The 13678-nt window shown below is 40.8% G+C and overlaps 1 protein-coding gene across 3 annotated transcripts in view; it reads right to left on the bottom strand.

Moving 5' to 3' along the window:
* acacb (acetyl-CoA carboxylase beta) overlaps positions 1-11509 on the bottom strand; it is a 29870-nt gene extending 18361 nt beyond the window's left edge. For 2 of the 3 annotated variants that reach the window (XM_050050156.1, XM_050050157.1), the window contains exons 1-12: positions 11235-11509; positions 8676-9246; positions 5395-5527; positions 3399-3537; positions 3140-3249; positions 2930-3011; positions 2749-2847; positions 1864-1973; positions 1629-1739; positions 536-745; positions 260-430; positions 14-175 (exon numbers count right to left, since the gene is read on the bottom strand). In XM_050050156.1, the coding sequence (XP_049906113.1) occupies positions 14-175; positions 260-430; positions 536-745; positions 1629-1739; positions 1864-1973; positions 2749-2847; positions 2930-3011; positions 3140-3249; positions 3399-3537; positions 5395-5527; positions 8676-9226 (1878 nt within the window). In that variant the 5' untranslated portion in view covers positions 9227-9246; positions 11235-11509. Of the gene's footprint in view, positions 1-13; positions 176-259; positions 431-535; positions 746-1628; positions 1740-1863; positions 1974-2748; positions 2848-2929; positions 3012-3139; positions 3250-3398; positions 3538-5394; positions 5528-7583; positions 8121-8675; positions 9247-11234 lie in introns of those variants that run through there. The other variant, XM_050050158.1, reaches the window with a different exon arrangement.
* Positions 11510-13678: the final 2169 nt, after the last annotated feature.

Here is a 13678-nt window from a genome sequence, read left to right as displayed (position 1 = left end):
AATTGAGCTCTACCTCATCAGGGTTCTCACTTGTGATGCGAGCAGCTATGACGTGCCCTCTTGGACTTGGCATACACTCTGGAGACTCAAAGTTAATGACGGTGTCACCCCACGGAGCTTCTCCGTAAAGTAAGCGGATGTCCTTTATTCTATGAAGAGGGATCCCCATCGCAATCTATCAGAGAAGAAACACTGAAAGGGTTGGATCTCTGGCAATAGTGTTATTTGTATTTTGTATTAATTTTTCTTCTTCTTTCACCTGAAGCTGAGCAGCTGGCAGGTTTACATCTCCAATCATCTCTGTACAGGGATGTTCCACCTGCAAGCGAGGATTCAGCTCCAGGAAATGGAAACTTCCATCTTCAGAGAAGAGATATTCCACAGTACCTGCACTCACATAGCCCACCATCTTGGCCAGTCGCACAGCATACTGGACCAGAAGGAGGAGACAAGATGTCAAGTGTCAACCAGAGAAGCTGAGTTAATGAGGAAGATGAAGATGAGAAAATGAACGCATGCTGCGATATAAACTGACCCGTTCCATTTGCTCGAATGTTGAGGGAGGAGCTATAGTGGCAGGAGCCTCCTCTATGATCTTCTGGTGCCTTCTCTGGATGGAGCAGTCTCGTCCAAAAAGAGAGATGGCGTTTCCATACTCATCAGCCAGTATCTGGACCTCAAGGTGTCTCGCATGCTGAGCCAGCTGCATGATGAAGATAGGCGAGCCGGGTACCTCTGTCTGAACCTGCAATCAAAAAACAAACATTTTAGCTGCATGAGTTACACTTAAAATGTAACTGTATAAAGTGGGGTCTAAATAACAAAGAAATCAAGCATTATAGGAATACTTCACTCACAATACTTTTTCACCTGCTTCTATGGTGAACGAAGAAACCAAAAATTGAGAAAATTCTTGATGAATTGAAGTCATAATCCCAGTCTCATTTATCTGGTCTATACTCAGTAGTTCCCAAACACACAGCCCTTTCCAACAGAGAACTGAACTAAAAGTGAAATTTGTCTATGCTCTCTTCAAACCCAGACTCCATTAACAAATGCAGTAATTTTACCTCGCTGAACACGGGAGCTGCTGGTCCACCACTGCCTCGATCAGTTAGTTTATTTGTGTTGTGTGACTTTGCTGAATCCAAACTAATCCTTTAAAACACCAAAGTCACAATAACACAAATAAACTAACAGATGGAGGCAGTGGTAGACCAGCAGCTTACATGTTCAATGAGTTAAAATGACCGGTTTCTGTCGATAAGGTCTGACTTTAAACAGAGTACAGATACGTTTCACTTTCAGTTCAGCTTCCTGTCAGAAAGGGCCGTCTGTTTGGGAAGTACTGCGCATAGGACTGGATAAATGAGATTTGAATTATACTGCACAATGTGTGTGAGAGTTTGTAATGGATGATTGATATAGTTTTACTGTTGTTAAACGTGGCCCCCTATGACTTCAATTCATCAAGAATTTTATCCATTTTTGGATTCTTCATTTAGTGTGGACACATGCGAGAAAAACGAAGTTTCTTCACTAATTCAACGTAACACAGGGTCAGTAACTGATATACAAACAACCCTTTGGGGGGGGGGGGTGACACTATAAAATGTAATAACACAAACCTGTCTAAACAGACTTGGGAAATCCTCAGAACTTTCTACTTTCCGGATACCCTTCCCACCTCCACCCTCAGAGGCCTTGATAACAACCGGATAACCAATCCTCTCAGCGCCCTGCAAAGAAAACACCAAACAGAACATAACTTAGCAAAATACACTTCCCTGAGGGGACTCATTCTGGGGGAAAAAGAAGCAAATGTGAAGATATTATTATGATGAATTTCCTATATATGCTTACTGCCAGCCCGTCATCTACATCGAGAACACAGCCTTCTGTGTACATCTCTGAAGGAACGCTGATTACATTGCCCAGCATTTTGTCCTCCTCATCCCAGCCAACTCTCAGACCTGGAGCACCATGAAACACAGGGATAGAACATTAAAACAAACACTGCAATGGGCATTTAAATGAATATAAATATGAACTTAAACATTAACCACATCACGGAGTACAGCTTGTGTTACTATATATTAAGGCTCACAAATTCAACTTTTTGGGCCCTTGAGCTTCCATAGTAATTAACGGTGCTCAAAAAATGACTCAAGGACTCTGCCAAACCTTTTCGTTCTCAGCTGAGCGCTGCAACACGTCTTTTGATTTAATAAAAGGCATTAATTTTTAGGGATTCAATTATTCTACAGCATTGTTGTTTGTATTGTTATTTGCTGATAAAAGCATTATCATAATGTAGTCCCGAGGGCTTTGGTTGAACAATGTCCTATCTAAGCACTTTTTGTGACATAATAGCAGCTTGTGAAAATGTTTCTCATCATGGATAAATTATAGACCTCCATACAAGCTCAGATAATAGACTCAGAATCTGAGTCAACCCCTGACACAGTGCTGTTTAAACAGAAGCACAAACAGCATATGAGTTTCATTTCTCAGTACTCAGACACTGACACACATTGAAACATTGTCCTCTGTATTTTACCTATCCTGTACACTACATACTGTACACACACACACAAAAAACAAACTCCTCCACCAAACAGTCAAGTTGCAGTTACAGTTCACATCTCTGTGTGTCCAGACTCATATGTGGCCATGACAATAGACTTCAGATATGGATATTGCTGCAAAGAAGCTACAAAGTCTACAACATGGATGATAAACCCTCACCTGATCCACTCCATGGTAGAGTGGGAATGTCAGCACTCTGAGCCACAATGGAAGAAGCCACCTTGTCCCCGAGGGCCCACATGGCCTTACTGGATGGCCCTGAGAGAAAATACATCACTTCACAATGAGATCCGACACAGGTGCGAATAAACGAGATAAAATAAACAATGAACATTCTCACCTAAGAATGATATTCCTGCTTTGTCCAGCAGCTCAGGCAGTTTGGGATTTTCTGAGGCATGACCCCAACCAGCCCACACAGCCTGTTGATGGTGATACACACAGACAGGTAATGATTTATCACGACTGAGAGAAAAGGTCAAACAAGAGAAGGTTTAATTCAGAGGCCAGACAGAGCAGTGTTGCTCAGATAAACGATGAAGGAGAGTACCTGCACTGGGATTCTTTTAGCAATGTCCACTATCAGCTCTACATTGGCGTAGTTGTTATTGTTGGGCCCACCGGGTACAGGCACATAATGGTCTGCCATTTTAATGTATTCTGTGAGGGAAAACAGCAACATATAACAAGTTATAATTAATTCTGACAATTAATTATTCAGTGCAGGCATTCAAGGAGTCCCTCTCTACAACACAGCTGACTCAACAAGATAACTGCTGGGTAATAAAAAGTATGAAGTTCACACTGACCTGCATTAGCTTTCAAGTCTTCAGGGGTTACCATGACGACAAAACGGATGGTCCTTTCATTGCGAAACATTTCGTAGGACCAGCGACGGATAGAACGCATACATTTGACTGCAGCTATGCCGTTGTTAGCGATCAGCACCTGTAACAGAAACAGAGACAGCATGTGTAGCCTTAACAAAGACAGAAACGCTGCAATGAAAACAGTCAGTCATTTTGCTTCACGTCTTCTTTCAGACTAGATTTCTGTTCTGGAAATGTATGCAAAAAGTGCATTTTTAATTAGATAATGCCTCATTTGCATACATGTAACACACACAAAAAATGAGTTAATGTAAGAAATCAACTTGGGAAGTTTCAGTGTGATATCTATTAGTTAAAATGTTTACCCTATTCAGCTGTCATGTCTTATTGATGTTCTCAAAATGGATGTTTTTCTCATTCTCTGAGCCAAATATCTCCACTTCAGCAGCACTTACACACACCAAACTTTTCAGTTTTATATCCTGTCTATATTCTGAAGGTTTTTACTGAAGGGTTTGTTAATATATCATGCACTGCCTTATTTATATGACATTTCATTCCGAAAAACATGACAAAAATTTATTTTTTATGGCTTTTGAGAGAGTTTTCTGATTTATATATATATGATAGATATAAAGAGATATCCAAAATTCCCCCTGTAAAGTCCTTTGACTCTGATGTGTAAATGAACCTGACTTTATCCAATGTTCAGATTTCTGTTCTGTAAATGTATGCAATTTAGAGCATATTTATTTAGATACTGCCTTATTTGCATATTTAAAACAGACAGCTTTAGGAGGTTTGCAATATAAGAAAAATTGTCTTCATGTAAGATGATCAACTGGGGAAGTTTCATGGTGAAATCTATTAGTTAAAGGTTTTGCCCAGTGGTGTAGTGGTAGCTGATGAGGGGGATGTACTACTTGGTAGATGGGTAGGTTACAGAGGAAGAAGTGGGCATACTCTCCTATATAGTCTAATGGCTTTTTGGCTGATAGGTGGGTATACTGTAAATGGCCGTAAAAAGATGTGGGTATACCCTGTATACCTGTGTATACCCTCCACTACACCACTGGTTTTGCCCAATTTACCTGTAGTGTCTCTTCTAAAGCAAGGAAAAGTAGAGATTCCAGTAATTTCAAGTCTATACAGGGAACTTGAGCAGGTTAAAATAGTAAGAACCACCTGCATAAAAAAATGGGGGAAGGAAACTAATAGTTGTATCCCAGATCTTAACAAAATATTGTGATTTTTAATGGAGGATATCAAGCTTGACTGTACTAAGAGCATTCAGCTGGAAGAGTCTTAGTAGGTATTTTATTACACCTGCTCAGAAGTCTCACCACTGAGGCTCGCCCAGCTGCTGTGGAGGAATTGTGGCACCACTACCACTTGTTTTGTGCCTGACCAACAGTAAATGCTTTTTGGCAAGAGATTTATACAGAATTGGTGATTATATTTGGGATGAAAGTTATGGGATGTATTCCTGTTTGGTCTTTCACTTTTCACATATACAAATATTGAAACAAAATACTGATTTAGAGCACTGAGTGTAGCTGCTAAAGAAGCAATTACAAAGAAATGGCTTAAGCCAGACACCCCATCTACAGACAACTGGGATGATAATGTTTATCAAATCGTTGTTGTGGAAGTAATTTCCTTCTCAATGAGGCTTCAGGAACTCAAGCTTGAGGAAGAAAATGTCACTTTCCCCAAAACGCCCTTCATTTGTTTGAATTTGTTTATTCGACTTCCTAATTTTATTTATTTCTATTAATTTATCTTAAATGAAAAACACCCCATGTTCTATGTTTGTGTTTTAATACTAAATTGCAAAAATCTGCAAAAAGAATGGTTTGCTCTGTAAAAGTACCTAACTAAAGATGAATGTGTGAATGTTGGGAAACCAAATAAAGAAAGAAAATGTACAGAAAAAGTAGAGTTTCAAAAATACAGGATGGACTTTCATACTTACTTTTTCAATTACACGGTTGCCACCAAATCTGGTGACAAACTCAGCAGGAGAGGCCACGGTGAAGTCCCTCTGCAGATCCATCTTTCTGTGTTCACGTCCTTTTTTCACCAAGTGAAGACCAGACATGCTAGGCCTACAGCAGAGAGCTTGTGGTTAGATGTCTTTTCCAATAACACAGCAAATCTCAATTACAGAGATGTATTCTGTCCTGTATTACAGCTGAAACATATATTAAATAATCCAGGGAGCTGCAGGCTGCATATCATCCTTCATGTCAGCAGGTAAACAAAAACAACAGACTACAGTCCTCCTCTGCAGCTGTGGTGATAAACAGCTCCCTAACAGTGTGAGTCGGGGGCTGTGAACAAACCACATAATAACAACAATAAGAGAGCAACAGCACTGAAAATCAAATCAAAGTTCAGTCTCTCCTCTCAACAGACAAAGACGTGCTGTGCGGATCAGCCCATTTATTTCTGACCTTATCTTCAAAATGACATAACTTAACAACTGCTCTTCATGGAAAACAACCCATGGAAAGAGTGCAATCTAAAAAAAAAATATTTGCTGCAGAAAACAAGCCCACGCTATCGCTCCCGGTGTCCTTTTTTTATCGGATGTACAGTGATTATCAGGGACAATAAAAGGGTAAATGTGTTGTCAGCCCGATGCATTCATACAGACTGTACCTTTAGCCCTGTCAGGTGTGCAAGGCTGTTTCCAACCGTTACAGCAACACTAACAATGGATGAAACACATATTCAAAAACATTTAAAATGTACTAGCCATGTGAGGTTTAGTGACACCTGGTAGCAATTTAGTTAGTATGCTGACAGAAACAAGAGATTCAATCTTGCTCCATACTCATTATCAGTCTATAGCTGTCTGATTATTTGTGATCAGCATTGTGAAACCAAAACTCAGATTTAATTTGAGATTATTTTCATATATGTGGGACTCACTACTACTAATTATATTCATGAAGTAGTGATAATAAATATTCATTAATAGTCTGCAGGTCTTTCCTTCCTCTAACAATCAATAATGTGTGATCAATGACAGGAGCCACAGAGCTATCTGGCTGTCAGAGTCAATGTAGTCATCTAATCACATATTAAAGCAGCTGAAGCAGTTGGCGAGTTTGGTTTTAGCATCACAAGCTACAATTTGATGTTATAAAAGTGGATCATCTCATGTGATTTATTGTTTGACTGCAGATTCTTGCAAGATTAAAAAGGCAAAAGCAGTAAAACTGATTTCACAGTTCGAAATACTTAATATATATTTAACAATTTACACACAGTAAATTAGTTTATTATTACACAGTACTTTAACACAGGATAAGACACATTTTAAACACTGTTCACATTAAGACAACAGAAGCAAAGAAACTTCTTCGTGTATTTCAATACACAATATGAATAAATACTGCAGTAACTGTGGATAATTTCACGTACCATGATTATCAGCTGTCTCGTACCTTGTTCATTCCAAAGTCACGTTGCAACTGCACCACAAGTGGCTTTATAGAAGTCTTCCCCATGTTAAGATATCATTGAGAAACGCCTGTGTTGCATCAGTGAACTATGTTGTGAAGTTTGTCTGAGCTGCTGTGAACTTTAAACTTCACTCACTGTACTGTTCATGCAGGATATACCGGTTGCACTCTGTTGCTGAGCTGTTTTTTTGATAACCTCTTCCAACCCGGTGTCACACACTTCTGATCCACTTTGGGATCTTATTCCAGGACACCAGGCAGGAGTTCATTCACTTTACTGAACAAACAATGGGTTTCTATTTACAGTCACGACTTAGGGAATAAGTACAAGTAGAACGGGTTAGCTCATTACTGTAGTGCTTTATAAGGGCAGAGTTTTCCTGGTCTGTCCGATACTTCCCTCCTCCAAAGGGTTGGAGTTTTTTTTTTAATTTCCTCATTCTTACATTTGCCAAGACGAGCTCTGCACAGTTATGTAACAACACCATGGCCACACGTGTGATTCTCCCTTTTCACAAACATGTCTGTAGAAGTTCCTACAGTGTTTATTCTACTTCTGTGCAAAGTAATGTGCATGTTCTCACTATTTCTGCAGCTGTACCATAAGGCATGTGTTGACGTCTACACTGTAAACACTGCAGCTAAAGTATCAAATTACAAAGACCGGTATCCAGCTTTTAATAGCGCTTACCTTTGGAGATATGGGAACAAGTTGAGACCCTGACAGTCATTTTCCCCCATTATGTGGCCTAATTTGCTGCTCTTTGGCAGTGAAACTAGATTTGAGAGACCAAAACAAAGAAACCTCCCCAAAATCCCTCCTCTCATGTGCCTCCTCCCTTCTCCCCTCCCACATCTGCAGCAAAATTATCAGCAGATCCCCTGTGACAGATCACAGGCTGTATCTTTTAAATATGCAAAGAGACCAGGCTGCCACCAAGACTGAAGTGTTTGTTATGCTTCATTTATGAAAGAAAGCAACTAGTATCCAGGCTTTTGGGCATGGAAAGGCTGAAACTAACTTTACAAATAAAGTTAGTTTCCATCAAATATTTTTAAAAAGTGCATCTCCTCCTGCTGTAAAACTTTTCCTTCACACTGCAGGAAGATGATTCAATGTGCTGTAGAGAAAAGTCTCTTACCTTCCACCCCTCCATGATGTTTCCCACAAGTCCTGCTAGCACACATAGCTTTATCCATTTGGATAGATCAATCCAACTAAGCATGTTAAGTTCATATAGGTAGGTACACCAAACAACCCCTCCGACCCACGATCATATGATATGATTCATATCATATATCATCGCTGGGTGTAAAAATAACTCTCCACTATGCAGACTATTAAAATTAAAGTTAAAAATAAACATTTTAATGGAGGATTTGAACGTGTTTTTGTTTGCTGTGTTGTGACCTAGAGTCACACCACAGGTTTCAAAGTCATTTGGTCAGGGCTCTTGTTCCAATAATAGAGCCGGGGGTGTTTGGCATGCGACAATAACACAGGTCAGCTCCCCGCGGTCAGGTGATAAGATACAGATTGTGGAGCTGTAGGAGCATAACGGCACATCAGTGTGGCCACGTGTTTGACCCACACATTTTGAGAAAATGCTTTATCTCAAAACTAACCCAGTATTTATGAGTTCTTCAGACTAATATTTGAACTGTATGTCAGAGTTCCACCCCAGGCTTTTCACCTGTGTGTGGTCACATGATGGAGTGATAAAAACGTACCAGACCCTGAGCTGCTGACATTAAATTCACTTAAACAGAAACAAAGTCTTACTTAATGCTTGAGGAGCTGGAGTGTGACGCTGCAGAGGACGCCCGCGGGGGAGTGGATTTCTGGGTGGAGGTCTGTGTTTGAGATGCACCACTTGGAGGTTTGGTGACCAGAGGTTCCTCGTCTGAAGAGTTATCCTCCGATGCTCCGAGAATGAACTTGAGGCGTTCCCTCCCCTCAGGCCCCGAGCTGAGCATTGGTGCTTTTGAAGGTCTCTGGGGGGTCTTTTGCAGTGATGGCTTTCCTGTCTTTACCTCAGAGGACGCCTGCAGAGGCTCAGTGTCCACTGCATTAAATTCAGGACCAGACGCAGAGGCATTGCCGGCCTTAGTAGTGTTATCCTCATTGTGTGTTGAGGTAGCAGGAGCTGTTGACTGAGAACGTTTGCCTGGATGAGAGGATTTTGTAGCAGGCACGTCCTTCTTTGCTGCAGGCAGACCACAGCCAGAAGAGGATTCCTCTCCTTTCACGGGCATCGCTGCCGTCTTCTTATTAATCCTCCACAGTAGCAACGATATCCATAGGATAATTCCCAAAACTGCAAATGGGAGCATTCACAGACATTCTCCTGAGCCTGCAACAAGAGCAGAGAGGACATTATGAGTCATACAACAGATAACAGTAACATCTACACATCATAAGTGAGCCAGCTTAAATAGCTCATCATGGGAAATCTGTCACCCCACATCATAATAGCTGTTGTAGCATTAAAATGCAGTATTGATTAGGGATGAACCTAACAGCTAATTTCCCTGATGTTTAAACAGAAGTTGAAACTGAGACTAGTCAACAATTCTAAAAGTATGAAAACAGTCAGGACTTCATCAATTTAATGTATGAGGGTAGACACTGTCCAGAAAAAAAATGTTTCTATTAAAATAGCCATTTGAAATCATTAATCACATTTTTCAATAACCAAATCCTACTTTAAAAAAACTGCTGAAATCTGTGTCATTTTGCACTATGTGTTACGAACATTTCATATTATCCTACAAAACATGACGACAACTTGCTTAATAAAAATTACAACATTTAATGAAAACAATATTCTCTCGGAAAATAAATCTTCAGGAAACATGCCTGATGATTATAACAACATTTTCACTGGGTGAACGCAATCATATAATGTAATAATAGTTTAATTATAAGTTTAACTGACTAGTATTCCTGGTGCTGGTCAGCGAAAGCAGCAGCGTTCACTCGACTAGTCGATTAATCACACACGTACCTAAGATTTACTGACTAATAAATCTAAAGTTGATTTTTCAACAGTAAAATGTGTCACTCAGTACACATCTTTATCAAATTTCCATAACCACCCTATTTAAGGGATCCTTCTCATAAATGTTTGTTGTTGTTTGTGCCAATGTATAATCTATCAGCCTCAAATAAGCAGTATCAGTTGCACAATAAGTAAGAGACATTCAGTCCTCTGTCAAAAGGACATAAAGAAAAGCTCTGTAGCATTGCTGTCTGTGTACTATTCTAGTCTTAGGACATTTCTTCTGCAGTGATAGGAGGTCAAAAGCCCTCTCAGGTCAGGGGCATGCTGGGTAATTTGAGATAGGATCTATAGGTGAGACTCAACTTTGAAAGACGTACACAAAACAAGTAGAAAGGGTCCTTTTCATACCAGCTCCACCCTTTAAGCCCGATAAATCAATGAATTAAGATAGCTGTGCAGTTTAACTGTGCCAGCAAGGCCTCGCAGGCTCCGTTTCCCAGCCAGTGTCCCATAAACAGCGTGTCTGTGACAGCTGCCATGAGAGCCAAGTGCTTCATATGGGGTAAAGGTCAGCACCAAGGGAATGAATAGTGAGGAGGAGGAGGAGGAGGAGGCACAACCATCCATACAAACAGCATTAATGAGCGTTTAAAGGCACCCAAATACATAAAATGAAAAAGGGTATATTAATATGAAATCTGTGTGAGACAGTATGGCTTTCTCATGTCAGCTTGAGTCTGTAAAATGCAAAAGAGGCATTTGATGACAGACACAAGGAGGCATTTGTCCTCTGGAGCCACTTTGACTTTGACAGAAATGAAGGGATGGCTGAGCCGTCACTTACAAAATTAGGCACAGTATTCAAGAGTATATCTTCAGCAAAAAAGTGTAATCAATTAATTTATTAATATTAATATTACTATTATTATCAATAATAATAACAAAACGAATAGATAAATAGATAATAATGAATAAATAATATCAATAAAAATATAAATAAACAAATAAATAATCACTTTTTTTATTGCATGTATCTTTTTTTTTTTTTTTTTAACATTTTAATTTTTCCTCAGGAAACATGAGTACAGTTACTCCCACTACTGATAATTTTATCTAACACTTAACTGTTCCATTAAATAATAAAAACAGGGCAAAGGTAGTTATAGTGTGATCAGCTGCATACATGCTGACCCTAATCGACCTATCAGGAAAATGCACCTACCTCATGAGATCCAACATGAAGTCCACTTGTGTCACAGCGATGAGCATCAAGTGTAAATGACTAAAATAAACTTTTAAAAGTGGTATTTTGCTGTAAAAACACAGTTTACACTCACCACTGCAGATGAGGGACAACACTGCTCAGTCGTTGTTGTTATTGCTGCACCAGGCTAACCAGTTAGCTCCCACACCACTGGTTATTCTTCATAACTTTAAACAACTTTCTTTAATTTAACTGCATTCTTCTCCGGCTGGTTGTGTCCTCCGAGAACTCTTACTGTGGGCACCACCGCTGTTACTGGTTTTACGGTTAAAACGTTCAGCAGCAGAAGGAAATGTCACCACTACCAACCACCAGTCCAGCCCCCCTACTATCTTCCGCTACCCCCTCTACTCTGAATAGTAAACATGTGCAGGGCGGGGGGGGGACTTAAGCTCCGCCCAGAAAGGAGGAAAGCCTCCGAAGATCGTCTATATACTAGAATGTCATGTACTGCAAAAATAGACTTCTGCTGCGTTCATGTAAAATGGGATGAATGGGGGAGGGGACATTGCCACACAATTCAAGACATTGATCTGACTCCAAGGTGTATTATCAGTATAAAAAAATCTCCATCAATTTATACAGTGGCGCTGCAACCATGTAATCTTTCAGGGCAGTAAGGCAACATCAGCATTCTGTATGTCCACTAAAAGTGCTTTTTTTTGCCACTGACAGGCTCAGATTGTTATAATTAGTGTCTGACAACAGTATGGAAAGGATCTTACAGAAACATAAAACATTTTCTGTACCTTTTGCTCAATCTGGTCTGTTTGTCATTGTCTTCCTACAACAACTCAACTCACAAGACTTTAACAACGAAACTTGGGAGAGAGTAACTGCCTCAAGTGAGGGAGCTCAAGTATGTCGGGGTCTTATTTACAAGTGAAGTTAGAATGGAGTGTGAGATGGATCGGTGGTTTGGTGCAGCATCTGCAGTGATGCAGGTGCTGCTTTGGAGGGTTAGGGCTAACCCTAGTCTCTATACAGACTCTACATTCAATGAATGAAGAGTCTATAGGCAAACCCCGGAGATTTTGCCTCCGGAAGAAGAGCGGAAGAGCCCTGGTTTCCGGTTGTGGGCTGTTTGTAGTCCGTGTGATATTGACCAAGCATGTTTGAGCCGGCTGCAGTTGTTGCCAGGTTAAACGCCCTGTGCGGTGAACTAACGAGGCGGATCATAATTGGCGTCACTGCAAACTCTGAATCCATTGCAATGGTTCAGCATATTTACTTATATATAAACGGAAGTCAGAAACAGAAATTCGCCTACTCTGCCCAAATCAAACCGGAATGCCAAAAAATTGGGGGTCTGCCTCCAGAGGCTGTATCACTGTCTGCCTGAAGTCAGACACCGAATACAGCCGATGGGATCCGAGAATGGGGCTAACCCTAACCCTGAGCATAGCCCCTAACCCTAACCCTGAGCTGGAAGGTGAAGCTTTCAATTTACTGGTCCATCTGCATCCCAACCCTCACCTATGGTCATGAGCCCTGGGTAGTGACCGAAAGGGTGTCGAGTCTCAGCCTTAGAGAGCAAGGGTAAGGAGGGAGCTCAGTGTTGCAATGAAAGGGGTCAGTTGAGGTGGTTCGGGCATCTGATCAGGAAGCCTCCCGTTCCACACGTCCCACTGGTAGGAGGCCCTGTGGTAGACCCAGGACACACTGGAGGAATTACACATCTCACGTGGCCTAGAAATGGGTCCCCCAGGAGGAGCTGGAAAGTGTTGCTGGGGAGAGGGACATCTGGGGTGCTGTGCTTGGCCTGCTGCCCCCACAAACTGGCCCTGGATAAGTGAATTAAAATGGATGGATGGATGGATGGATGGATGGACACAATAACAAACAGACTGAATCAAGTAAAAGGTAAAGAAAAACATTTTATTTGTTGAACACAAATAATAACAACTAAACCTGTCAGTGGCAAAAAAACAAGGACTTTTGTGGACATACACTGACTGTGCCCTGAAGGATTAGACTTGATTGCAACCTATTTTGCTGCAGTGTTCTTGCTCAATAGCCTACTGGACCAATATCTAAATTCCTATGGGTCACTTTGACAAAAAAACAAAAAAAACCAATTTGGAATATAGAAAAACAGGGTCCAGGTTGAAATAAACTAAAGCTTGGGGTGCCCTGTAGCTCGGTGGGAAGAGCAGGTACCCATGTGTGAAGGCAGCATCCTTGCCACAGTGGCCATGAGTTAAACTTTGGCCCATGGCCCTTTGCTGCATGTTGTCCCCCCTCTCTCTCCCCCTCCCAAGCCTGCAACTGTCCTGTCATTAAAGGCAAAAAAGCCCCGAAAATTACCTTTTAAGAAAAAGAAAAATATCAAATTTTCCCTTTAACATCAGAAACTAGTAATTACAGTAACTCCCAGATAGCATGAATGTATGAATGTAGCGTTTAGGTCCCCACAGACGTAAAAGTGGTGCGGATTTTTCGGTCTGAGTGATTCATCTTTTTAATAAACGATCTTCGTTCTTCTTCCGCTCAGTGCTGCTCTCGCGGGAACTGCAG

This window comes from Epinephelus moara, chromosome 8 (genome assembly GCF_006386435.1).
Source record: "Epinephelus moara isolate mb chromosome 8, YSFRI_EMoa_1.0, whole genome shotgun sequence".
Lineage (NCBI taxonomy): Eukaryota > Metazoa > Chordata > Actinopteri > Perciformes > Serranidae > Epinephelus > Epinephelus moara.
Note: the sequence above shows the minus strand (reverse complement) of the source record. Positions and strands in the feature narration are given on the sequence as shown.